Source organism: Castor canadensis, chromosome 6, assembly GCF_047511655.1.
Source record: "Castor canadensis chromosome 6, mCasCan1.hap1v2, whole genome shotgun sequence".
NCBI lineage: Eukaryota > Metazoa > Chordata > Mammalia > Rodentia > Castoridae > Castor > Castor canadensis.
The window spans coordinates 127,898,002-127,925,623 of NC_133391.1; the positions used below are offsets into that span (position 1 = coordinate 127,898,002).

Below are 27,622 nucleotides of genomic sequence, written 5' to 3' on the forward strand. Positions count from 1 at the left end.
TATGTAAAAAAAAAATATCAATCAGTAGTCGTTCATCTCTCTCACACAAGAGAGATAACTGTGCGCGGTGACGGACATGTGAGTACACTGATTTACTCACTCCACAATGTGCACGCACATCAGAGCATCACACTGAACACTCTAAGTACATGAAATTTTTGTCAGTGAAACCTCAGCTTCTTCAGCTTTATTGAGAAGCTGAAGAACAAACACATGATTCACTCTTAATTGTACTTACTTATTTATTTATGGCACTAGGGTTTGAACTCAGGGCCTTGCACTTGCTAGGCAGGCACTGTACCACTTGAGCTACTCCTCCAGCTCCATTCTTAATTTTAATATCTAGCTTATAGCTGCAATTATATAATAAGATTTTCTGAAGGTTTCAGGTTTAATTTTCAATACAATGTCTTCCTCTGTCATATATCACCATCCACAATAACTCTTCACATACATATACACAAAGTTTTTATGTATATCTCACTCTGTTCTCAAATAGGTCACTTCAAAAGGCCCCCTTTAAAGATTTCTGTCTTGAGGAGGAATAGACATTGAAGAGGCAAAGATAGAAAAACATGAAAAAGAGAGATGGTTTTGAGAGCAAAGCCTTAGAGTGATGTATGTTTAATGAGAGTAACATTTTCAACAAACGAAACAGAAAATAAATAATTTTATGAGATGTATTCAGCTAACAGGGAAAAAAGCATAACTAGACTCTCTGGTAAAGGATGCATTTGTCATTTGGACCACAAAATGGAGACACTAGTCACCTGAAAGCAATAAAGTAAAACCAAAGAAACAGCCTCTTAACTTAAAATTATAAAAACTAATTTTTAAAACTCATATACATTCCCGTGTCATTTTGCAATACTGGAAAACTTATTCTAACAAATGAAAAAAATGAAATCTGATATTTACTTCCGTAGCTATTTCTTGGTACCCAGCCCAATTCAATTGTGAACTCTAAAAAACAATTATGTCAACTCATTTTTGTAACTCTTGCAAAGTAACTTACACTTAGGAAGCCTTCTAGTATCAATGGAAGTAAACTGCTGAACTGAGTAGTTCTTAGAAAAGTGAAAGGAATAAAAAAAATAATATTTCATCTGATTTACACTAACAGAGAAACTGGGTCTGTGCAAACATGATAATATAGCTTGAGTTTCATCACTAAGTGACCTTGACAAATCAGGCCTAGATACACAACTTTTCCTTTATTATAATTCTTCTGCAAATACAGTGGACTTGACGATGCTAGGAATCGTGTCTAGTACACACTATTTTAAAAATACTAATTAGAACCATAACTTATACTGACATTTTTTAATATAAATCAGTTATGAAATCCTGAAAGCAAAAGAGGACAAGTAACTTTTTCTCTTACATGAAATACTTTTTGCCTCACTTAGAAACAGAGATAAAGTTGCCTAGTCAGTCTTCCGTTACTAGTTTCCATTTCTGCTCAGAGACCCCATATGTTCTTGCAGGAAAATTGAGATTTGAGACGGAAGCTCCGTGCATGTGCATAAAGGCAGCGTAAGGGCTGCAATGTGTGGCTGTGAAGAAAGACATTCTGTATTGTCCCATTTTTTTTCCAGTTTAAAGTACGGTACAGAGGCAGTTCTCCTTGTGTAAGATAAGGATGCGATCACGAACTACAAGGGAATTAATGGGGTTTCTCCTTCCCCAAAATACAATTAAGTGCATGCATGCATTCACACACAAGCCAAGGCAATTTTGTCTTTAAAGTTACTTTATAGAACAGTAGTACAGAGTTTATTTGGAGGAAAGAATGACATCCAATTCTTTTAGGGAAAAATTACTCCCTCAGATCAATTCAAAGGAAAAAAACATGTAATAAACGAGCAAACTATAATTTTTGGAACAATGCTGCCATCTGCTGGCAAAGCTGAGATGTCTTCATTATTCCCACGTTAAAAGAGTAGACCATCAAATCTAAGAGTACCATGATCTTCCAATGATTTACTCAAACAAGACACTGAACTTATAATTCTGATCAGTTAACCTTATATGATTATTTGTAACTATTTCTACTCATTACAGTTTTAGGTATATGTAAGTACTATATGCAAATAGAGTGAGATGACATCATCTAAAACACACAACAGGGATAGATACAAATTTTGAATGATTAGATAATGATATGTTTATCCTGAAAAGAAAATATAAAACTACGTATTCTCACAGAGGTTTTATGATGATAATGAAATGAAATTTAGAAGGTCACTGGTTAAGGCAAGTCCAAACCTGAACCTCACTGAAAGAGTTACGACACCATCAAGTTATTCTTATTTCTAATGAGAATATTTAGTCCTTGAAGGATAATTTGGCACATTTATCAAAGTATACCATAATTATCAGTTTTAAGATTTTGTAACCCTATTTAATCATTTCTTAGAATTTTTATATGTTTTGTTTTCATTGTTATAATTCTGGGTCCATAAATATCTCAATTCATTGAACAGCTGCTTTTTTCAGCACTCACATTACATCCAGCCACATATTATATGAAGCTTATTTAAAGATTCAGAAATGAAACATTTGCCTTATGTTTAAAACAAGAATAATAATCCCTACTTACATGGTTATTCTAAAAATATGAAATAATCAGCTACACTCCATGAATGATAGCTATCATTACTTTAAGCCTTACTAAAAAGATTGGAGATTATGGGACATTTAAAATAAATTGGAGCACAAATGTGTTTCTAATTTGTATTACAAATTAAATGTGTAAAAAACCTCACATTAAAATAGCCATTGATTCATGTTTGTCTTCTTTATCTCCTCCAATCCTACTGAATTTATTAAGAACACAAAAGAAGGCATATAGCTATGCTAGAAAACAAAAGTACCATCCAAAGTTCTGAAACAAAGGCCAATGGGTTTGCAATACTTAGAACAGACACGTTTAATCCAGAGCAGTGCTCAACAAATAACTGTCACAAGAGAAAATCAATGATGAAAAGCAAACTTGACAGTGCTAGCTGACCTAGGAATTAGCAAATTTACAATTGCTAGGATTTTTTTTTTTTACCATTAAACCACCCTACCTGGACACCAGATTTTCCAACCATTTCTTTTAAAGTATGGTGCACAGAACCAAACACAAGACTCTAAAGCAGCACTTTTGCAAGTCGTGCACAAAATTTATCCCTCCTCAAATTTGGACATTCAAGATGTTCATTGGCAAATTAACAACTTAAAAGTTCTTCAGTTAAAATAAGCTTGATAGTTTTAACTGAGTACAAATGTTTTAACAATGTGAAGGAAGTGAACACGATAAAGCAAGGTTTACAGTCAAAATCAAGTATATAGATACAAGAATTTATCTTAGAAGAGAGTTTGTGAAAGAATTTAAATGGAATCCATGAGTCAAAACTCAAACATAACTAAGAAGGGTACAATAACAAAGGCTGTTATAATAACCTATTAGCCTATTGGAGGAATCTTTTACAAAATAATCTTTTGTTAAATAATAATTTAACAAAATTTCAACAAAAATGATGATTAATAACTTTGTTATTAAAAATACCAATTTATGGTGTGTCCATAATCATTTTACCTTGAAATGTCAATATGCTTTTTAGAAAAGTAAAAAATTTGCTGGGCACTGGTGGCTCATGCCTGTAATCCTAGCTACTTGGGAGGCAGAGATCAGGAGAATCATGGTTCAAAGCCAGTCTGGGCAAATAATTCGTGAGACCTTATCTTAAAACTACCTAACACAAAAAGGGCTGGTGGAGTGACTCAAGGTGAAGGCCCTGAGTTCAAACCCCAGTACCACAAAAAAAGGTAAAAAATTCAATAATCAGTCCTAAACTAAATTCATCTGACTAGATAATACTTAAGAGATTTATGTTTTTCCCCCACTACTGACAAATGGATCAAGAAAATGTGGTATCTATACACAATGGAATTTTATGCAGCCATGAAGAAGAACGAAATGTTATCATTCGCTGGTAAATGGATGGAATTGGAGAACATCATTCTAAGTGAAGTTAGCCTGGTCCAAAAGACCAAAAATCGTATGTTCTCACTCATATGCGGACATTAGACCAAGGGCAAACACAACAAGGTGATTGGACTTTGATCACAAGATAAAAGCGAGAGCACACAAGGGAGATATGAGGATAGGAAAGACACCTAAAAAATTAGCTAGCATTTGTTGCCCTCAACACAAAAAAACTAAAGCAGATACCTTAAAAGCAACTGAGGCCAATAGGAGAAGGGGACCAGGAACTAGAGAAGAGGTTAGATCAAGAAGAATTAACCTAGAAGGTAACACACACGCACAGGAAATTAATGTGAGTCAACTCCTATCCTTATCTCAACCAGCAAAAACCCTTGTTCCTTCCTATTATTGCTTATACTCTCTCTTCAACAAAATTAGAAATAAGGGCAAAATAGTTTCTGCTGGGTAGTGAAAGGGTGGGAGTGGGGGGAAGAAGGAGGGGGTGGGGGAAGAGGGAGGGGGCAGGGTGAGTGGTAAGGGAGGGGGTGGGGGGATGGGGGAGAAATGACCCAAACATTGTATGCACATATGAATAAAAAAAAAGAGATTTATGTTTTTGAATTACATACATTTTCTGTCATCAAGTAATACTCCACATGGAAAGAATAGTAGTGCTTTAATGACTGGTACCACATTAACTGAATTAAAGGAAAAAGTAATTTTCTTCAAAGAGTTCTTACTCTTTCACTGATGGTGTTGAATGCTCAACAATTTATGCAATTCAAAGAAAACTCAAGATTTCTAAAAAAAAACACCTTTTATTTCAAGGAAATAAAACTTAGATGACTGACTTTGGAAGAATTTGCTTTAAAACAAACTACAGACATTTTGCCATTAATTTATAGTGGAATGCTTTTAAGTATTTATAGAACACAATATGTCTGTGCCTTTGGCTTCAGTTATGTGAGAATCTGGACAACATACAAGAGATTCATTTCTCTGACATCATCAATAAAGGCCTGATTTTGGTCACACCCAAGAGTACATGAATTCAAAATATCAAACTAATAAGGGCAGAACAGGTTCTGCCTGGAAGCAAGGGGGGATGGGAGGAGAGGGAGGGGCCCGGGGAGAAATGGCCCAAACAATGTATGCACATGTGAATAGATAAATTAAAAAAGAAAGAAAGAAAAAATGCAAAAAAAAAAATCAAACTGATTGACCTACAAAGTGGCATAAACACACTAGAAAACAATGTGGTATTATAGTACGGTTAAAGATGAACATACCCTTCCACTTTAAGGTGTGTCCTAAACATACAACTTTTTTCCTTGCAGTTACTGTTTCTATAACCTTTTTTTTTTTTTTTGGTGGGACTGGGGTTTGACTCAGGACTTCATGCTTACAAAGTAGGCACTCTACTGCTTGAACCCAACCTTCACTCCTTTTTGCTCAGATTATTTTGGAGATGGGGTCTAAAGAACTATTTGTCTGGCCTGGCCTCAAATCGCAATCCTCTCAATGTCAGCCTCCCATGTAGCTAGGATTACAGACATGAGCTACCAGCACCAGGCTTCTGTAACATTCTTGAATAAGTCTTCCAGCGACCAGAATATTTACCATAGCACTATTAATAACTGCAAAAATCAGGGAGAAATTCCCTATGAGTAGCAAGGAGCAATGAAAATAAATGGGTTATAATTACAATATGAAAGAACTTTAGGAACATAATAAACAGAGATAAAAAAAGTCACAAAACAGTACATACAATATGATTCCATTGATATTAGTTGGAAAATGTGCATGACTAAACAAATGACTTAGGGATAAAGATATGTGTAATCCCAGGCACTTAGAGGCAAAAATAGAAGGATGGTAGTTTAAGGCCGTTCCAGGCAAAAAGTTAGGGAGACCCTATCTCATGATAAAGATTACTTCTCAACAGGGAGGGAAAGATTTTCAAAGGTTGTGATTATATTTTTTCCCCTAAATTGTGATGGTATCAAAAAGGTTTGCTATATTGTGATTCATATATATTTTAGTAATTCCTGAATTTTAATAAAATAATTTTAAAAGACAAAATGAATAGATGAGAGGAAATAGCTGCATTGTCAGAGATGCAACATTTTCTAAAGTGCAGTACCTATTATAAATGCTAGCATGTCTCAGATTGCGAAGAACAGGTACAAAGAACTAGGAAATACTATAAGGGTTCAAGAAGAAAGAAGAGGCCAGACTCAACAGATGGAAACCAGCCCTAATAGACCACTGGAATGTGACTCAGAACACAAAGCAATTAGGGTGTTATGAAAGCAGCTCTGACACAGCTGCCACCCTGACTCCTTGACACAGACATCTATTGATCTCTAATTATTCTCCTTCTCCCTTTATGTATCTATGAACTCTAATTCAAAAGGGAAAAAAAATCTGTGTTTGGTCCATTACAAACCTCTACAGAATTGCTATGTTAGAAAAAATTCTCATGCCCAGCTACATCATAGGGCTCTGACTGCCTTAGAGCTAATGACTTGGAATCAGAGACATGGGTATGGCTCCATGCATGGTGACCAATACAGATGGCATCACAACCAGCTATCTTCTCTAAAAGACATAGCCAGCAATCAAAGCACCATAGACAATCATCCATTAAAACAGTTCTAACTGATATCATTACAAATAACAGTTTAGAATAATGATCTTTACATTTTTATGTGTGTATTTCCTTTGGTCTTTCTCAATATGGCACAAAGTATGTGTGACTACCCCAAATAATTTTATCACTACTAAGTGTGAAAAGAGTTTTATGAGTAAAGCCAAAACTTACTTTTATTCAATATCATATTCATTTTAAAATATATATTCATAAATACACTGAAGCTTTGCATTGTTACATTAAAAATGTTTACCAAACCCCACATTTAAAGTGGGGTACAACCAATATTGGTGACTAGCTCATCGGCTATGTCAGTGCTTAGTATGTATCATGCAGGAGTTACTGGATTTGGTGTTCTTTATGAAAGCTTTCAGTACCAAAAAATACTGTAGTTTAGAAGAACTGGAAACCAGTAACTCTATAATTCATCAGTTATAGTGCCAAATTCTTTTTGGTGCTTTTCATCTTGTAATATAAGAATTTTTCTGTTACTGGTAAACAAGATTCCCCCTAACTTGTGAGAAATGTCTTAATAAAATGCTTTAAATGGTTTGCACGATTGGGGAAAAATAAATCCTACAAACATTGAAAGAATAATGAAGAAATATTATGAACTTGAAGACCATAAACTCAACATGTTAGATAAAAAAGATAAACTCCTCAAAAGACACAAAAACTTCTGACGTTCACATAAAACAAAATAGCTTGAGAAATTTTCTACGTGTTAAAGTTATTGAATTTGTAGTTTAAAAGCCTTCCAACAAAGAAAACCCCATAACCTTCATGGTTGGTTTGTACCAAACATTTAAGAAAGAAAAAATACAAACTTACAGAAAATGCAAGAATAAGTTGGGCACAGGGGCTCATACCTGTAATCCCAGCTGCTTGGGAGGCAGAGATTGGGAGGATCATAGAAGATGAAAGGGATAATCTAAGTAGCTCCCACACAATTTTTCTATAAGCCTGAAACTGCTCTGAAAATAAACTCTGTTTTAAAAAGCCAATCAATACAATTCAACATCTAATCATCTTAATAGAAGAAAGGAAGAAGGAAGGAAGGAAGGAGGCAAGGACGGAGGGAGAGAAGGAAGGAATAAATGTTGGAAGAAGGATGGCAAGAAGGAAAGAAGGAAGGAAAGGAACACCTCTCCCTGGGGCCCTGGGGCAGAAGTTAAGCATTGTTAGAGCACTATTAAATATCGTAAAAGTACTGCTAATGGTAATGATAAGCCTTTATTACAAGCACCTCTTTTAATGTTCATTTATGTTGAATGCTAATTTCCAATAATCTAAGATTTAGCTTATTTAATTGCCTGGGCTATTTGACTCCCCAGTTGACAGCTGTTAGACCCTTGTGTGAAGGACTATCAGCCAAGCAGCCAGCTAGATTGCCCTCAGTTCCATCTGTGGAACAGTCCACAGATGCCTTGAAGAAGCTATAGTGGCAAGCACAATAGCTTGCTGTAGAAGCACAATTCTGGCTCCAGAAGATACTATCTTAGCCACGACTGGTTCAAACAGCTTGTGCCAGGTCTTTTGCCATCACAAGCCTTGGTGAACTCTAGATGACCCTGCAGTCATTTTTGCCCAGATCAGAGGAGGAGCACTTCCCCTGGTGGCCCAGCAGAAGGTCTATGAATGGTGCAAATACAGGTCTTTCATTTGCATGAAGGGCTGTGCCATGGTTGATACAGTCCTTAATCTGCAGGAAGTTCTGCCATGATTGGTGCAGACACCCTTGCCACACTTTTTTCTGGCTATAAAAGCAGGCTGTTTAGCATATTTTGTGATTCAGCTGAGAAACACCCTCCTGTGCTGTCACCACAACCCTGGTTTTACAGTATTAGGCCCAATAAAAGGCTATTCTGGAGTAGTCTTTTCTTGCCTACTTTTGATCATTATCATCAGTGGAGTGTGTGAGTAACACAAAGATGGAGGAAGCAGTAATGGACCAGCAGCTACAGCAGCAGTAGCAACAAGAGGTCAGACAGGTGAAGAGTTCCAGCAAGGTTTGGGCAGAAATAATAGGGAACAGAGATGACAGAGACAATGAGGGCAATGAAGAGCTGAAGATGAGAAACTACAGGGCCTGGTTGCTGAAAGAGTTGCAGAGAACTGCCAAGCCTTAGGGAACAAGGGTCTCAGACACCCTGGGCGTGAGAGATGCAACAATAACCATTGTTAAGGATTGAGGATCCCAACACCCTAAGTCAAGAGCTGTAAATTTGTCACTGTAGAGTGGAGGGTCCCAGCCTCACAGGCCTGTACAAGAGGTGTAACACTAGAAGATATCACCTGCTGCTACTTGCTGATGTCTGCTGCTACCACGTACTGGTGCTGAAAGTCAAGGATTAGAATAGCTGCCAATTCCCAGGGTCACTGATGGTTACAGCACAGGGTAATAATTCTCCAACTTAAGTGCCTAGAGCTATAAGTGTCCAGCTTCTAGAGCAACAGGTTTTTAGCTCTCAAGGTTTGTAGCTATCATCTGTGTCTGCCAGTCCAGCCCATAGGCCTTGGGCACCCAAGGGCCTAGGATTGTCAACACTGGAAGAGCTTCTTCTTACCTACTATGATTCCTAACCAGGTAGAACAAAAGGACCCCAGCCAACTGATTAATAACAATTATACTTAACAATAAAAAAAAACCCACTTTTCTCCTAAGATAGGATACAAGACAAAAATATTTACTCTCACCAATTGTATTCAGTATTACACTGGGAGTCTGATTCAGTGCAACCATGAAGGAAATAAAAGGCAACAAATTGGAAAGGAAAAAATAAAAGTGTTTATATCAACAATTGACATAATTATCTACACAGACTGTCCAATTCTACAAAGGCTGCGGGGAGTAGTGAGTATAGTAGTGTGTAGGATACATGATCAAATAGATTCTGATATTAAATTTCACTCTTAGTACTGCTTATATCACTTCTGTTCTGTCTGTTTTGCTTGAGTAGCAAAAATATCTTGTGAAGGCTAGGTAAGTATTGTTATTCACATTTTACATGGCCAGTGATCCAGCACTTGCACACCTGGGCACATAGTCATGTGAAATAAAAGTTTTCTGCAGCTCCATTCATAAGCACCAAAAACTGGAAGGACTCCAAATGTCCTTCAATAGGTAAATGTACAAACTATGGTATAAATAACACAGAATAGTAGTCAACAATGAAAAGGAATAAACTACTGATACATACAATGAATCTCAAAGACATTATGCTGAAGGGAAAAAGCCAGTTTCAAAAAGGTTCATTTGATATGATGTGTTCTGCATCTCAAACCACAACATGAAATGAGATTACAAGGAGAGAGAGGAAGTTAGCAGTTGCCATGGTTAAGAATGGAAAGAGTGTACCACTACAAAGGTTTAGCATGAGAGTTATTGAGGGCGATAAAAATGCTCTGTATTCTGATTGGGATGTGGTTACATGAATCTTTTACCTGAGTTAAAATGTTAAATGTACACTAACTGAAAGTCAATTTTACTGTATTTTAATTTGAAAATAAAATTTAAAAAGCCAACTTACTAACAATAAAATGAACACTAAATAAAAATATTGAGCATGATGAAATCCCTTACCATACAGAGTTTAATATATGCCAATATTAAAAAAAAAACTGAGATAGCACTACATACCAATTAGAATGACTAAAACAGTGACCATACCAAATGTCAATGAGAAAGTGGAACACCTGAAACTGTCATACATTGCTGGCAGGAATGTAAAATGGTACCATGAACTTGGCAGTTTCTTAAGGGAGACATACAGCTGGACACTGTGGCTATTCAACAAGGGGAGATTGGGAGGACCATGCTTTCAAGCCAGCCTCAGCAAAAAAAAGTTCATGAGACCCCATCTCAACCAATAAAAGCTGGGTATGGTGTCACACACCTGTCACTCCAGTTACTAGGAGGATCACAGTCCAGGCCAGCCTTGGCATAAATGCGAGACCCTATTAAAAAAATACATAAAGCAAAAAAGGGTTGGCTATGTGACTCAAGTGGTAGAACAACGACTGCCTAGCAAGCGCAAGGTCTTTAGTTTAACCCCCCAGTACTACAACAGAAAAGAAAAAAAAACTGAAACCAACAAAACCAAAACCTCAGGCTTTGAGGTGAAGAACAGAGTTGGATTTGAATCCAAAATTGTGTTTCATTCATTTCCTACACATAGTAACTGTATTATATAATTACTCACTTAAATTTGCTTAGCCATTTTCTGTAACTTATTTTCTTATCTCAGGCTTTTTTCCCTAAAGAGTTTTCAACTTTATTAGGGCACAGAATACACTGCTTTTTTTTTTTTTTTCCTGCCTTAGTTATTTTTCAAATAGGATCTTGTGTTTTTCCCCAGGCGGCTTCAAACCACCATCCTCCAAATCTCCACCTCCAGAGCGATGGCCCAAAGCCTGAGATCTTGTGCACTGTGGTGATGGAACAACGTAGGAGAGGTTATGAAGGCTGCGGCAAGATGTGGTTCTGATGTACTGGAACCTCTTTCAACGCCCCAAACAACCCGCTCCGCTACTTGGCACGAATCCTGTTCAGAAACGCCACGATTAGAGTCAAATTTCTTTTTCTTAATTATCGTTTTTTGGCGGCACTGACGTTTGAACTCAGGGCCTCACTCTTGCTAGGCAGGCTCTCTCACCACACTGCCAACCATTTTTTGTGATGGGTTTATTTCGAGATAGGGTCGCAGGAACTATTTGACCGGGCTGGCTTCGAACTGCGATCCTCCTGATCTCTGCCTCCTGAGTAACTAGGTTTTGGTTGTGAACCGAGAGTCGCATGGGGACAGCGCCCGGGCCAAAGAGCCACTGAAAGGTAAACCTGAGGAAGAGCGAGGCCGAGGCGCCCGAGATAACTACGTACACCATCAGCCCTGGTGCAAGCCAGGCATGGGCGCACGAAAGCCACTTGCCCACGCCGCCAAGCGCCCCTGACCCATCTCCGAGCCCTCGTCCCTGTCGCGGATAGCAAGGACCAGGCTGAGGTAAGAGAGTGCGAGTCGTGATGGGGGTGAGGACCGCGAACACCCGGAGTTGAAGAGTCGCCCAAGGAAAGCGGCCAGAGCCACCCCAGAGTGAAGGGAACCGGAGGGAGGACGAACTGGGATTTCCCTTCCGGGGACACCCTAAAGAGTAGCACCAGGCTGTCACTTTTTCCTCACGTACTGATCGGGCAGGGGCTGCCCACGCTCTCACCTCACCTCTCCAGTTCTTGTACTCCGGAATATAGTAGTATTTGTTTCCGAGGTGGTCTGTACCCACAAGCTCCTTTACCTCCTTTGACAGCGCTCTCCACCAGGTGCGGAACAAACTCTGAGACCAACCCATGCTGGCCTTACAATTCCAGCTCCAGCCTCCGCGGGTCTGTGGCTCAAGGAGACCCCGCCCACTGGCCCGCCCCCTCCCCGCGCCCTCCTAGTAACAGCGATCACCATTGGTCAGATTGCCCATTGGTCAGATTGCCCATTGGTCAGTGCTTGGCCAATAGGAGACTCTGCTGTTACAGCCCCCAGTCTCCAACATCTGTCATGGTGGCATCCAGTGCTCGAGCTGGTATGAGCAAAGGCGATGCTGAGCTTTTTGTCCTCTCGACAAGCGGGTTTGGAGGATCCTCTCCGCTTTCGCAGAGCGGAGTCCACCCGGAGGTAAGGAAAACCTACCTTTTTCTCTAGCCAGCCAGTTAGAATCGGAGAGTTTGTGTCGGAGGGGACCATTGACAAAAGATGGAGGTGAAGAAGTAGTCAGAAGCTAGATGTAGAGCCATGTGTGCTTTGGTTCAAGTATGAAGATGGGAATAAGGTCACTACTGTTGTATTTTGCCATCGGCTTAGAGAATGGATTGAAGTTGAGAGCAAGAGTGGGAGGCAAGTTAGTTGCAGTTTTCCAGGAGAGAGTTGATGGAAGCCTGGGGTAGGGAGGTGGTAGATGGGATGAAGGGAATGAAGAGATTTGGGAAATATCCGAGAAATAGGAACATTCTGAGAAATTGATTGGATAAGTGAATGATGCAAAGGGAAGAGGCAGTCCTGATTCCCACACATGTGCCTTGTATAGGTTGAATATTGGCGTTATACTTTGAGTTAAGAGTTTCCGAAAGAAAAGCAAATTTTACTTTTAATTTGTCCATACTGTTTTTGAAGAGCCTGTAAAGATATTTACTTAGAGAGTGGAGAGCATAGTTATATATATGAATTCCATGCTTTGGGAAATTTAGTTTTCTTTAATGTGAGATGATACCTGAAATCATGAGTAGCAGATAAGATCATCAGACACTATCAGTAAGAGTAAGAAGAAAAGCACTTCAATGGTAATACCCTGAGAAACATCAACATTTAAGAACAGACAGAAGGGACTGCAGAGGAACTGACGGTAAGTAACCAGCAGGTAGAAGGAAAACCAGGGAGATGAAGTGTCATGGATGCTGAGGGAGTTCAGGAGAGAGACATCAAATTGGGCAGATGCTGCCCTCGCACCCTTCCTATGCTCTTAGTAGTTCTCTATCCCATTATCTGCTTTGCTTATTTTGGTATTATTACTACCAAAGTTGTGCTATATATATTCTTACTACTATATTGTCTTATTAACCCCTTAGAGGAAAAGGGAACTGTACGCTGGGCCCAAAACAGGTTTGGCACATAGTAGATCTATAATAAGTGTTATGTAAATAGCATATGTTGAATTAATATGAGGAATTAAAAGTGGTATGTTGCATTTAACCAACACAGTAATCACTAATGACCTTGGGAAGAGCAGTTTCAAAGAAATGATGGCAATAAAAAGATTTCAGTGAGTTGAAGAATAACAGAAAAGGAAATGAGGACTGCTAACATGAATAGCTTTTTCAAGAAATTTAAATTGGTAGGAAGAAAAACAAGGAGTACAGTTTGCTTGTTGACAAACTGATGGGTATGATTTGTTCTAATATCCCAAAGGAAGAACTTGACCATGCATTATTTATCATTAGCTGAGTAACAAAGTAATAATTAGTAGTTTAAACAACTGAAAGATTTATTGTCTCACAGGTTCAAGATATCAAAAATCAAGAAGTGTCTTAACTGGTTCCTTTCTGCTTCAGTATCTCTCACAAGACCACAATTAAGATAATGAGTGGAGTTGGGTATAGTGGTACTTGTGATCCCAGCACTCAGGAAGCAGAGGCAGGAAGAGAGTTGAGGCTGGGTTGTAGACGTATAGTGAGACCCTGTCTCAAAAAACAAAAGGCTAAGGATGTAACTCAGTGGTAGAGCACTTGCCTAGCATGTGCAAAGCCTTGAGTTTGGTACCCAGAACTGAAGAGAGAGAGAGAGAGAGAGAGAGAGAGAGAGAGAGAGAGAGAAAGAAAAGATATTGCATAGGGCTGTAGTCACCTCAAGAGATGACTCGGGAAAGATCTGCTTCAAAACACTCTTAAGTGGTTGTAGACAGGATTCAGTTCTCACTGGCTTTTGTATGGAGGTGCCCCCCGCCCCCCCCACCTTGCCATATGTCTCCCTGTAGGTTAGATCACAGCATGACAACTGGCTTTCATCAACACACACAACTAAGAGAGCAAGGTGAAAGCCAAAATCTTTGTAACCTAAGCTCAGAAGTGACATCTCATGATTGTTGTCATATTCTAGTCATTAGTAGTGAATCACTAGGTCTAGCTCACACTCAAGAAGAGGGAATTAGCTGAGGTCATGGACACCAGGAATGAGAGACCATCAGAAGCCCTTTTACAAGCTTCCTACTACAACTAGGAAGCAATCTTTTCCCCTGTTATTAGCTTGTGTCATTTCAATTGATACATCTTCAAGCTTACTCTCCTCTATCAGCTCCAGTTTACTATTGAGTCCATACAGTTAAAACAATTTTATATTGACAAGTTCTAAAATTTCCCTTTGGTTCATATTTAGTTCTGTTTGTTTGCTGAGACAATGTGTTGTAACCTTTGTTTTAAGTGTGTTCACAATCTCTCACTTAAGCATATTACATGGCTGCCTTGAAGTCTTGATCACATAATTCCAAAGCCCGTAATAGCTCAGATTTGGCTTCTATTTTTTTTTCCCATGAAAGTTGAAATTTTCTTGGTTCTTTATGCAGAATAATTTTGGTTGTATGCTGGACATTTTGAATACACTGTTAGGAAACATGAGATCTTGTTTCAGTCTATCAAGAATGGTATGTTTTGTTTTAGTAGGCAATTCAAAAGATTAGGCTTCGCTGCAAGTGTCCACATGTGTGGGCTGTGTTTTCAACATCAGTTCAGTTTTCAAGGTCTTTTCAGATCTGTCCTGGGTATGTGGTCAGTCAGCAACCTGAGTTGTGCTTAGTTTTCAAAATATTTTATATACTACTCAGGATTAGATCAAAACATGCTCCACTTAGGGATGATTGATATGCTTAACAGTTGCATTGAACATATTTTGTATTTCTACCTGCTTTTAAGATATATTTAAGGGAGTTTTTTAAAGTCCTGTCATTTAAGCTTTTATCCACTAGGTGTCCTCAGTTAAGTTTAAGTTAGGATTTTTTTCATGAAATTTTTGTCTCTAAATATCTTTTTAAAACTTAATAAAATAATCTTTAAATAAAATTTAAGGTAATGCTTCAGGGGAAAATTTTTACATGTAATTGGTAGTACTGTTGAGATTTTTAAGTTTATGGAAAACCTTTAAAAATATAAATACCTTTAAAAGTTTGATAAGCATTGTGTGTGTGTGTGTGTGTGTGTGTGTGTGTGTGTGTGTGTGTGTGTATGTTCACTATGTATAACCTTGGGAAAATAAGGTTTATGTTAAATTACTTGCTTATTGTTAAGTTTTATCTCTCTTTTTCTCCCTTTTAACTTTTAAAGGATATTGTCATTGGAGTTAAACAAAGACAGAGATGTTGAAAGAATCCATAGTAGTGGAGTTAACACCCTTGACGTTGAACCTATTGAAGGGAGATAGTAAGTTTATTATACTTATTACTTTTCTTTCTAAGTGAGATACAATGAATTCTTGCTTTTTTTTAGCTTAATTAGAAGAAATTTCATAAAAATAAATAAAAACTAAATTTTAGCATTTGTTAGACTGGCATTATTAATTTCAAATAAATACATAACATCAAGTTTACAAAATGTTGCTAGGTAGACATTTCCAAACTACTTTAGCACAAATATATTCATCATTAAATCAATAAACATTGAACTTATTTTTGAATGCAGAAAGCTTTTAAATGCTGGGTTGTATCTTTAGGTGCTTTTTAAAAACGTGGGTGGTACATTCAAGGATTCCAATGGGAAGACAAATATCAAAAGCAAAAGTATATTTTTGGAGAACTAAATTTGAAGCAAATAGGACTTTATTTGAGTTTCTCCTAGCTTTATCACTTACCAGCTTTGTAACCTTGAGCAATTTACCTAACCTTGCAAGGTCTTAGCTGCCTTGGCTATGCAATGGGAACAATAATACTTACCTAACACATTTACTTTGAGGATTAATTGAGATAATATGTATAATCAAAAACTCACATGTACTTCTAATCCACCACACAATAGCTGAAGTGCTTTAAAAAAGCAAATCTGAATATATTCCCCTACTGATAACAAGTTCAAAGCCCTTTATATGGTCTATAATTAGGCAGTATATAAAAATAAAGAAAACAGTTTTTGCTATTTTATGGTTTGTTTAGCATTTGCCCTAGAATTTTTATTTTATAATGACATATTTTTACTTAAATTACAGTAAGAATAGGTTTAACCACTTCCATTTTTTCAGCTTCTGGAATGGTCTCACCTAATAGTTTATGAAAAACACATTCAGGGAACAGAATTCTCACTTTAGCACATTGTTAAATTTAAAGATGACCAGCCATAAAATTCTTCTCTTTCTTCTAACTTCCAGGCTCCACATAACACTTCCTGTTCAAAGGCAGCTGTGGGATATTCACTTATAAAATATATGCAGACATGAGGAGCAAGGGATAGCTGATTTCTTTTGGTCGTGGGTGCTGATGGAAAAAACATTCTCTGTTATTACTCCAGGCAGCCATTTGGCATAGTGATTGCTTGAGTGACCTGTGAAGTATATGAAGCCAGTAGGATACCAGTTGGCAGAATGAGTAGGAAATCTGGGAAACTATAGGAGATATATATATATATACACATATATATATGTGAAATATGTTTGAGAACTGTAGGCAATTTTCAGAGAGCATGTATAGAAAAGTTTGAGGACTTGCAGTAGTGGTTAATTTCCCCTTTATTGTACGGGGGAAGCTATAACTATTTATTTCATTGTTGCTAAGACATATTTTGCATTAAACCCTTTCAGTAGCAAAGATGAAAGTGTCTGTTTAATTCCAAATTTTTATTCTTTTCCTTAAGAAAATCACTGTATATGTAATTTGTTCAAAATATCTGCTAATATTTACCATTCACCAAGAGTGCTGTAGTGGTATCACTGAATACAAGAATAGAAACCAGAATATACAAATCTGGTAAAGAAGCATTTGCTTCTAAAATTAGGTGATATTTTAAGAAAACTATCCAAAAGTTGCATTTAACAGGTTTAGCTGCAGAAGGTACATTTGTATATCACTCTTCTGTTCAAATTTTCTTTTATATTTTCTAAATTCTGCTATATTTCATTCATATTTAATTCAGAGTTTTCTATAGTAAAACGTAAAGCTATATTTCTTAATGTGGTTGCTCTGTTAGCAGAATATTTATCTAACAGTCAAATAATGTTAGTGCCATGAGATACTTCAAGTACAGATGAAGCATTTCTAGCGTCGTGGGAAAAATTTAAAAACAAAAAAACCCCCAGTATCTCAAGTTTTAAGTATGAATCAGAAATGTTTTGGGAATTCGTTATGGTACCATTATAACTCTCAACTGTGTAATATTTTATCAATCAAAATAAAAAGCTTAATTTTTAAAATTTACAAATATTTCTCCATATGTGCCATTTGAGTGACTGAACCACAAAGATGTTTAAATGAAGCTGGTGTTGAATATTTGTTTAAATGGCATTAGTTTGTCATCTGTCTTTGCTTCCCATAATCAGTCAGGTTTTAGAACTGTTTTAAAACTGTTGCCCTAATATTTCAAAACTAGCCAAAAGTCATTAGTTCTTCTTGGAAGAACTACTTTTATATCAGTGTAATTGTTCTGCAAGTTGGTATTGAATTTTTCTTAAAGAGGTCTATGAATCAGTACATGCTGCTAAGTCAAGAACTGTTGATAACTGGTTCACAACAAGATAAGGAACTTGTACCAGAATATAAATCTACTGCATCACTGAGCACACAGTTTAAAGGAACTAAAAGAGAAAGCCATGGTTGTTTCATGGAGACACATTACATTGCATAGCATTGCTCTATATTTAATTATATTTTGTTGCAACTTAGATGAAAATCTTTTAATCAACCTATTCAGTGATGCATTACTAAAAACCTCAGTTTGGGGGCCACACTAAGAAGATAACAATGTCAGTATTGCTTTAAAAATTACAAAATCAAAACCAGCGTACAATATAGTAAAATCAGGTCATGAAGTATCCCCACAAACCCCAAAATATGAATTAAGTGGGAATAAACCACTGATAACTACAAGATCTGTGTAGCATCAACATTTATGCAGTGGGTGGGGGGAGTCAGTAAAAAGCAATGGGATATCTTATACCTGATGAATTCAAAATAACCAGCAAGTTGGTTGGAAGCTTAGCAAGCCAATTTGATTACAGCAGCTGAAACTGGAAGAGCCTGGCATACTCCAATTATAGATAAGTTCAGGGGGTCCAAAGTAAGACTAGGAGCACTAAAACAGTCTAGCCACTGTAATCTCTCCAAAGAGTGAACCAGTCAAAGCTCCCTTACAGAACAGAACCCTATACTGAAGAGAAGTTACTTGTAATAGAATTCAAATTTAGCAATGCAGGGGCAATAGAAACAAAGAGTTGGTACAAATAAAAATTTGTCAGGTGGACAGAACCAGGAAATCTCTAAAAGCAAGCTGTCATATTTTGAAACTCTTACCAAAAAGCAAAAAAAAATTAAGGAAGAGGATTTTCTTAAGATATAAAATTTAAACATTATTCTTAACCTAGAAATCCATTCTAAAAAGTGTAGGAAAATTAATTTTGCATAAAAATGAGCAAATTGAATTAAGATCAAAGTCCATAAAAAAATTATCCTCAAAGCAAAGAGACAAAGAAGTAAAGTAATGCCACTACAGACAATGAAATCATACCAGATAGATACATGCCCATCAGGCAGATGAGACTGTTGCCCTAATATTTCAAAACTAGCCAAAAGTCATTTTAAAAGATATAGTCTATAAAAGAATTACAGAAACTAGATATAGAAAAAAAAATTCAGGAACAACATGATCAAACTCAAGAAAAAATTAGAAATAGAAGAAAAAATGTTCATAAATGAAGACTAAAACATAAGGAAGACAAGCAAATAAATATGAGTTAATATACTAGAAATAGAAGACAGAAAAAGTTAAAATTCAAAAAGAAGACAGGAAACATTTAAAAGGTACTTAGATGTATAGAATATATGCAAAGAAGACCCCGCATATAGATGATAGGAATTCCCAGAGAAGAATACCCAAGCAAGGAAGCAGAATAAGTATTAAAACTATAATTCAACCAAACTATTTTACTGTTTTTCAGACCTTTTAAATAGGGGAAAGTCTTATTATCACCAGACTTTGACTTTGAGTTTTACGTCCAAAAAACAAACTTTTTAAAAATCTAAGCTATTCAAGGAATCAAGGATTTTATATTTAACCAAACAGATTTTAAGTCCAATAGGGCAGACAAATTGTCACTAACATACAAGAATTCAGAGTATTCTTCTCATTAGCCCTTCTTTAATAATCTACCAGAGATGGCATTAGAAAACCAGACTGAATAGAGGGATATCAACATAAGGATTGGTGGTGCCCAGTAGATTTGGCAAGTATTACTTTAAATATATAAATTGGTGGTCTAGGTACTGGAGTGGCTGCTAATCACAGCAGAAATCAATGACAAGCCGGGCACCTGTGTCTCATACCTGTAATCCTAGCTACTTGGGAGGCTGACATTGGGAGGATTGTGTGTCAAGGCCAATTTGGAATAGGGGGAGGAGAGTTCTGGAGACTCCATCTCAACAGAAAAAAGTTGGGCATTATGGCATATGCCTATCTTCCCAATGATGGTGGAAATATAAAAGGATTACATTCTAGGCTGGCTTGGGCAAAAGCAAGATCCTATCCCCAAAACAATCAAAGCAAGAAGAGTTGGAGGCATGACTCAAGCATTAGAGCACCTGCCTTGCAAGTGTGAAGTCCTGAGTTCAACCCTCAGTAATCCACCCACCCACCCACCCCTGCCGCCAAAAAAAAAAAAAAAAAAAAAGAAGAAGAAATCAGTTACCAGGATTATTTTGAATTAGAGCATATGAATTCAGTCATCAAAGTCCAGGCTATAGCTGGGCGTGGTGGTTTACAATTGTAATCCCCACACTCAGGAAGCAGAGGTAGGATCACCAGCCTGGAAGTTGCAGGAAGACTGATCTAGTTTTGCAACAAATAAATTGCTACAAAGGAGAAAAGTGGAGTGGGAAGGCAGGAAGAAAGCAGAATGGGACTCTATATTGAAGGTTTAAGAAATTAAATTTCTCTTTAAAAAGCAAAGCTAGTTTTACTCATGGATATACTCTTGGAAGTTGGCAGTGATTTCTACAAATATCACAACAATGAGTTGCCTTGAGAAAGTGGGGAGGCATTGTGATTTGGGGAGAGGTCTAATTGTTTGAACCTTTTTGAAGAATCTTTTGATGATGCTCTTATTTCTAATTGACTAAATTTATATCTTGTATAATAATGGAATAAAATTCAGAATGCCTAAGATTTTACAATATTTAAACTTCGTTCAAAAGAAACATAAAATAGAGAACTTGTTTGAGCAAGAGTTTTATCTCATAAAAGCAAATACAAAAAATAGTATTCTGAATGGAGGCAAAAAGACAAACACTGAAAATATTTAATCTTAAATATTTGCATATTTCAATATGTAAAAGAATAATCAACAATATCCTCCATTTTGTAGAATTTGCTGAGAACTTACCATGTTACTCACCACCTATGATTATTTTCTAAACTAAAAATATGACTTAGGAAAGCCAAAGGTGGCAACAACTTTAAGTTCAAAGATGATTTCAGATAATTTTATGGAAAAAAAGCAATAAACCATATTAAAAGCACAAAATTAAAACAATATAGTAGTACAAACTTAGGTGTAGGTGAGAAACTGATAAAAGAAGATAAAATACCAAGAATAATCTATTACAATGTTATTTTTGTAAATTAAGTTCAATTAGTATAGTTTTTGTTTTACTATAAATGCTTATATATTACTTTCATTTCTTAGAAATTTTACAAAGTTTTTGAATAATTTTTTGAATAATAAAGTTTTTGAATAATAGCTTCTACCAGTATAATAGCCCACTTTGAGAAATAATTGTTTCAAAAAAGTATATAATTTTCTAGCACTCTCTTTTACTCCCAAAAATAAGGTTCTGAGTGATCTGGCTCCTCCACCTCTCCTCTCACCGCTCTCCTTCTGTGCTTCTCAAGCAACTCATTCCTTCTTTCATTCTCTAGAATGAGCCTGTATTATTTTGACGCACTGTCTGGGTAACTCCAATTCCTCCTTCAGTTTAAATTTTATAATCAAAGAAACTGTCCTTGAATCCCCAAACTAGAATAAAGTAAGTTATTGTCACAAGGACCCTGATTACAGCTATTTGGTTGATCATGTACACTACGTGTCTTTCTTGCTAGACTATAAAACTCTGGGAGAACCAGAACCATGCCTCTCTTGTTACAGTTTATTAGCAGAATACTTTCTATATTTTAGGTGCTCAGTTAAGGTTGAATAAATTCATTCATGAAAGAAGGAAGGAAGCTACAATCAAAGGAACTGTGCATTTTGATCATCACATCAACTTTGTGATTTAGGTGAAAATGCCCTCCCCCATTTTTTTTTTTTTAACAAATGTTGAAAGGTTTAGAGGGCTGGTGTAACTTGCCAAGCGTCAGATAGCTAGTGTCAGCATAATTGGTTAGTCTAATTCCATTTTCATTTAGCACATTTAAGACATATAAAAAACTAATGTTTTACTTAAGTAAGAAATGTCCTTTTGCCATCTTATTTCTACCATCTTTTCTTTGGGAATCATGAAGGCAAACTTTAAATGATCACAAGTTGAATTTTTCAAATTCAGTCTTCTATAAATATTGAGATAAGAAATTTTATTGAAATCTGTTGGTGAGAAATAACTATTTATGATCTTACTACATTTAGGTGTTTACAGATCAATTTTCAGATATATAATCATCATAAATAAGTGGACTTCATAAAGTGATTAATGTGAATTTTTTATTATCAGCATGTTATCAGGTGGTTCAGATGGTGTGATTGTACTTTATGACCTTGAGAACTCCAGCAGACAACCTTATTACACATGTAAAGCAGTGTGCTCCATTGGCAGGTGTGTATTTGAAAATGTAACTAATGAATTTGTAAACAGTGTTTTTGCATCAAATGCAAATCATGAAAGTAACAGTCATAAGAGTGGCTTAAATTGTTTAAGTGATATAGTTATATCAAATTGTTCAAATGATAGTTATATCATAGTTATATTGATATCCCTTTGATGCTTTCTTTAAAATTCAAGAATAGTTTTTCATGTGTCTTCCCAAAAACAACTTTGTATACATTTTCTGTTTTCTTTTTTTTATTATTGTTGTACTGGGGGTACATTGTGACATTTACAAAAGTCCTAACAATATATTATAGTTGAATTCACTCCCTCTGTCATTCTCCTGTATTCCTCCTCCCCCCATTCCTGGAATAATTTCAGATGGTCTCATATTTCCATTTACATATGTGTATACACAATTTTTGTACTATATTCACCCTCTTACACCCTCTCCCCACATCCTCCCCTGTCTCATTGATACCAGCCCCCGAGACAGTACCTGTTCTGCCCTTCTGTTCTCCAATTTTGTAAAAGAAAAAAAAAATTTTTGTTGCTTAAGATAGCTATACAAGGAGTTTCCTTGTGACCTTTCCATGTATATATGTATTATAATTCAAAATGGTTCACCCCTCTATTTTTCTCCTTTCTACCTTAGTCGCCTTCTTACGGTGATTTCAACAGGTTTAAAAATTCTATATTCATTCCTTTATAGGAAGTGCATCAACTATATTCACCTTCTTAACTTCCTTCTTTTCCCCTCCGTCTCTTGTATGTGACCTCCCTTTAACACACATTGTTTTTATTTGTATTAGGTCTATATTCCACATATGAGAGAAAACATGCAGCCTTTGGCTTTCTGAACCTTGCTAACTTCACTCAAGATGATGTTTTCCAGTTGCATTCATTGACCTGCAAATGACAAGATTTTATTCTTCTTTGTGGCTGAATAAAAGTCCATTGTATATAAATAACACATTTTTAAATCTATTCATCAGTTGTGGGGCATCTTGGCTGTTTCCATAGCTTAGCTCTTATGAATAATGCTGCAGTAAACATGGGTATGCAGGTACCTTTATTGTAATCTAAATTACATTCCTTTGGGTATATTCCTAGGAGTGGAGTTGCTGGATCAGATGACAGCTCTATTTTTAGTTTTCGAGGAGCCTCCATAGTGTTTTCCATAGTGCTTGTACTAATTTACATTCCCACCAACAGCATATGAGGATTCCTTTTCCCCCCACATCCTTGCCAACATTTGTTGTTGTTTGTGTTCTTGATGGTAGCCATTCTAAAAGGAGTAAGGTAGAATCTTAACATGGTTTTGATTTGCATTTTTTTTTTTTTTTTTGTGACCAGGGATTTTGAGCATTTCTTCATGTGTTTTTTGGGCATTTGGACTTCTTCCTTTGAAAAAGCACTGTTCAGTTCATTTGCCCATTTCCTCATTGGGTCATTGATTTTTTGGGAGTTTAGCTTTTTGAGCTCCCTCTATATTCTGGCTATTAATCCCTTGTCAGCTATATAGCTGGGAAAGATTTTTCTCCCATTCTGTGGGCTGTATCTTTAATCTGGTGACCATTTCTTTTGTTGTACAGAAGCTTTTTAATTTCATGTAGTCCCATTTATTAATCCTTTCTCTTAGTTGCTGAGTCATTTGAGTTCTATTGAGGAAGTCATTGACTGTGCCTATCAATTCCAGTATATTTCCTGCTCTTTCCTGCACTAGCCTCAAAGTTTCAGGTCTTATATTAAGGTCCTTAGTCCACTTTGAGTTGATACTTGCACAAGGTGAAAGAGTGAAAGACATAAATCTACTTTCAGTTTTCTGCATGCAGATGTCCAGTTTTCCAAAAACAGTTGCAGAGGCTGTTTTTTCTTCATCATATGTTTTGGGCACCTTTGTCAAAATTCAGGTGGGAGTGGCTGGGTGGATTCATATCTGGGTCTTCTATCCTGTTCCACTGATCTTCATATCTGTTTTTATGCCAGTATCATGCTGTTTTTATTGCTCTGACTCAGCAGTATAGTTTAAAGTCAGGTATTGTGATACCTCCAGCGTTGCTCTTTTTGCTCAGCATTGCCATGGCTATTTGCAGTCTTTTGTGCTTCCAAATGAACCTTATGGTTCATTTTTCAGTCTCTGTGATGAATGACATTGGAATTTTGATGGGAATTGCAATGAACGTGTAGATTACTTTTGGTAACATAGCCATTTTACAATATTGATTCTGCCAATCCATGAGCATGGGAGATCTTTCCATCTTCTGTAATATTCCTCAATCTGACTCTTCAGTGGTTTGTAGTTTGCATTGTAGAGTGTTGGGAACCAAAAGCCACAGTCTGACAAGGTCGCTGTGGCTTAGCAGCATTCCAACAAAATTGGAATCTGCAGGTGCACCATGCCTCTATCACGGTGGGAAGGAACACTAAATGGTTTTCCTTGACTATAAAGAAGTTTATACTTAGTCAAGGACACTGGCAGTAGGAATGCAGTGTGGAAAACACAGAAAGGTTGTAACTAGTCCAGAGTGTTTTTGATGTTTAAGTCTCTTCCTCTTTTGTATAAAGTTGGCTGAGAAAAAGGAAATTTCGCCAGTTGATCATCAACCTTCAGGCCCTCTCGATATGTGTTTTGTCATTCCCTTCCTGAGTGAGTGAGTCCTTTCGTATGTCCTGTCTTGTTCATTCCTTTCTTGAGCCTTTTGGGATCAAGGACCTCTGCGATCACAGCAGTAGAGGTCTTATTAGTGTATATTAATTGTACAAGGGGATTTCATTGTGATAGTTCCATATGCATATAATGTTCTTTGATCTAATTCACCCCCTTTTACTTTTCTTACCTCCCTCTCTCCTTTTTTAAATAATTTTCATAGCTTTATTATTCTGTTTTCATACATGTGTCTGAAGCACTTTAATCATATTCACTTACCCTTCACCCTCTCCTATTGCCCTTCTCACTTGTCCTGGTTCCCACCCTCAAACAGTCCCCTATTTTACACTAGTGTCATTTGAAGTTTAGATTCTGCATATGGGAGAGAAACATGTGATAGTTGCTTTTTCAGTCTGCCTTATTTCCCTTAATATGTTGATATCCAATTTCATCCATTTTCCTTTCTTCTTTATGGCTGAATAATACACCATTGTGTGTATATACCACATTCTCTTTATCCATTTGTTCATTCCTGGATATGAAGACTGATTGTATAACTTTGCTATTATAAATAATACTGCTATAAACATGGGTGTGGGCAGGTATCTCTATTGTATGCTGATTACATTCCTTCAGATATGTGCCCAGGAGTGGTAAGCAGGATCTTGTGGTAGCTCTATTTGTAATTTAAGGAACCCCCATACTGATTTCTATAGTGGCTATACTAGTTGACATTCCCACCAAGAGTGTATGAAGATTCCTTTTTCTCTGAATCCTCACCAGCATTTATTCTTTTTTTTTTTTCTTGGTAATTGCCATTCTGACTGTGCTGAGATGGAATCCTAGTTGTGGTTTTGCTTTGCATTTCTTTCATGCCCAAGAATGTTGAACATTTCTTCATGTATTTATTGCCCATTCATACTTCTGTTGAGAACTGTCTGTTCAATTAATTTTGCCGTGTTATTAATTGGATGTTTTGTTCTTTTACTGTTTAATTTTCAGAGCTCTTTATACATTCTGAATACCAGTCCCTTATCTAATGAATACCTGGCAAAGATTTTCTTTCATTCTGTAGATTGTGTTTTGCTTCTGGAATTTTTTTCCTTTGCTGTGCAGAGCTTTTTAATTTGATGAAGTCTCATGTGTCAATTCTTGCTCTTATTTCCTGAGCATTTGGAGTCGTATTCAAAAAGGGTATTTCATATGTCTTACTCTAGTAGTTTCAGTATTTAAAGTCTTACATTTAGATCTTTGAGCCATTTTAACTGATTTTTTATACAAGGTGAGAAATAGGATCTAGTTTCATTCTTTTTTGTGGATATTCAGTTTTCTTAACTCCATTTGTTGAAGAAGCTGTCTTTTCTCCAATGTATGTGGCATTTTTGTCGAAAATCAGATGGCTGTAGCTGTATGAGATTATTTCTATATTATCCATTCTATTCCATTGGTTTGCACATCTGTTTTTGTGCCAGTACAATGCTGTTTTTACTACTATGGCTCCATAGTATAATCTGAAGTGTGGTGTTGTGACACCTTGAGCATTGTTCTTTTTGCTTATGATCGCTTTGGCTATTTGGGATCTTTTATGTTTGTATATGAATTTAGGAGCACTTTTCCTATTTCTGTGGAAAATGACAATGGGATTTTGGTGGGAATTGCATTGACTATATAAATTGCTTTTGGCAGGATAGCCAGTTTTACAATATTGATTCTGCTGATCTGTGCATGTAGGAGGTCTTTATATCATCCAGTGTCTTCAGTTTATTTCTTCAGTGTTTATAATTTTTGTTGAAGAGCTCTTTCACCTCCTTTATTAGGTTTATTCCTAGGTATTTAGCTGTTTTTTAGGGTATTGTGAATGAGATTGTTTTCATGGTTTCTTTCTCAGCCTGTTTGTTATTGATATGTAGAAAAAATACTTATTTTTGTATGTTGATTTTGTATCCCACTACTTTGCTGACAGTGTTTATCAGATGTAAGAGTTTTCTGGTGGAGTCTTTAGGGTCATTTAAGTATAGGACCATATTATATGCAAATAGAGATAATTTGTCTTCTTCATTTCCTGTTTCTATCCATTTTATTTCTTTTTTTTTGTCTTCCTGCTCTAACAATTCAAGCACTAAATTGAATAAAAGAGGAGAGAGTAGACAAGTAGAAATCTTGTTCCTGATTTCAGAGGAAGTGTTTTCACTTTGTCTCCATATAGCACAGTGGTTGGCAATAGTCTTATCATACATAGCCTTTACTTGGTTGCAGTATGTTCCTACTATTCTTTATTTCCTCAGGACTTTGATCGTGAAGGGATATTGAATTTTATTAAAGGCTTTTCTGCATCTACTTGAGATAATCATGTGATTTTGCCCTTGATTCTGTTTATGTGCTATATTTTGATTATCAATTCACATATGCTGAAACCAGCCTCGTATCCCTGGAATGAAGCCAATTTGATCGTAGAATATAATCTTTTTAGAGTGATATTGAATTCAGTCTGCAAGCATTTTCTTGAGAATTTTTGTGTCTATGTTCATCAAGACAATTGGTCAGTATATATATTTATCATGTCTTTGTCCAGTTTTAGTATCAGGGTAATAGTATTTGGCTTTTTAATGGTAGCTCAGAGGTTGTGCATGTTCCATTTATACTTTTGGTTTTTAATCTTCATCTGCCTCTACCTTATCTTCATGGTCTGATACTCTGTCTTGAATTTGATCCAATCTACTGGAAAGACTTTCAACTGAGTTTTTTATTTTACTTATTAAACATTTCATTTCCATAATTTCCATTTTTCCCAGAATTTCTATATCTTTTTTGAATTCCTCTTTTG

At 36.4% G+C, this 27,622-nt stretch overlaps 2 protein-coding genes across 9 annotated transcripts in view; one reads left to right on the forward strand and one right to left on the reverse strand.

Moving 5' to 3' along the window:
- Ndufaf2 (NADH:ubiquinone oxidoreductase complex assembly factor 2) overlaps positions 1-12,040 on the reverse strand; it is a 181,408-nt gene extending 169,368 nt beyond the window's left edge. The window contains exon 1 of the mRNA XM_074077434.1: positions 11,846-12,040. Coding sequence (XP_073933535.1) covers positions 11,846-11,972 — 127 coding nt within the window. The 5' untranslated portion in view covers positions 11,973-12,040. The remainder of the gene's footprint in view (positions 1-11,845) is intronic.
- Positions 12,041-12,132: 92 nt separating this feature from the next.
- Positions 12,133-27,622, forward strand: part of Ercc8 (ERCC excision repair 8, CSA ubiquitin ligase complex subunit) — a 51,770-nt gene continuing 36,280 nt past the window's right edge. For 3 of the 8 annotated variants that reach the window (XM_074077438.1, XM_074077439.1, XM_074077440.1), the window contains exons 1-3: positions 12,133-12,289; positions 15,481-15,576; positions 22,056-22,157. In XM_074077438.1, the coding sequence (XP_073933539.1) occupies positions 12,213-12,289; positions 15,481-15,576; positions 22,056-22,157 (275 nt within the window). In that variant the 5' untranslated portion in view covers positions 12,133-12,212. Of the gene's footprint in view, positions 12,290-15,480; positions 15,577-21,523; positions 21,625-22,055; positions 22,158-27,622 lie in introns of those variants that run through there. The other 5 variants (XM_074077441.1, XM_074077443.1, XM_074077442.1 and 2 more) reach the window with 5 other exon arrangements.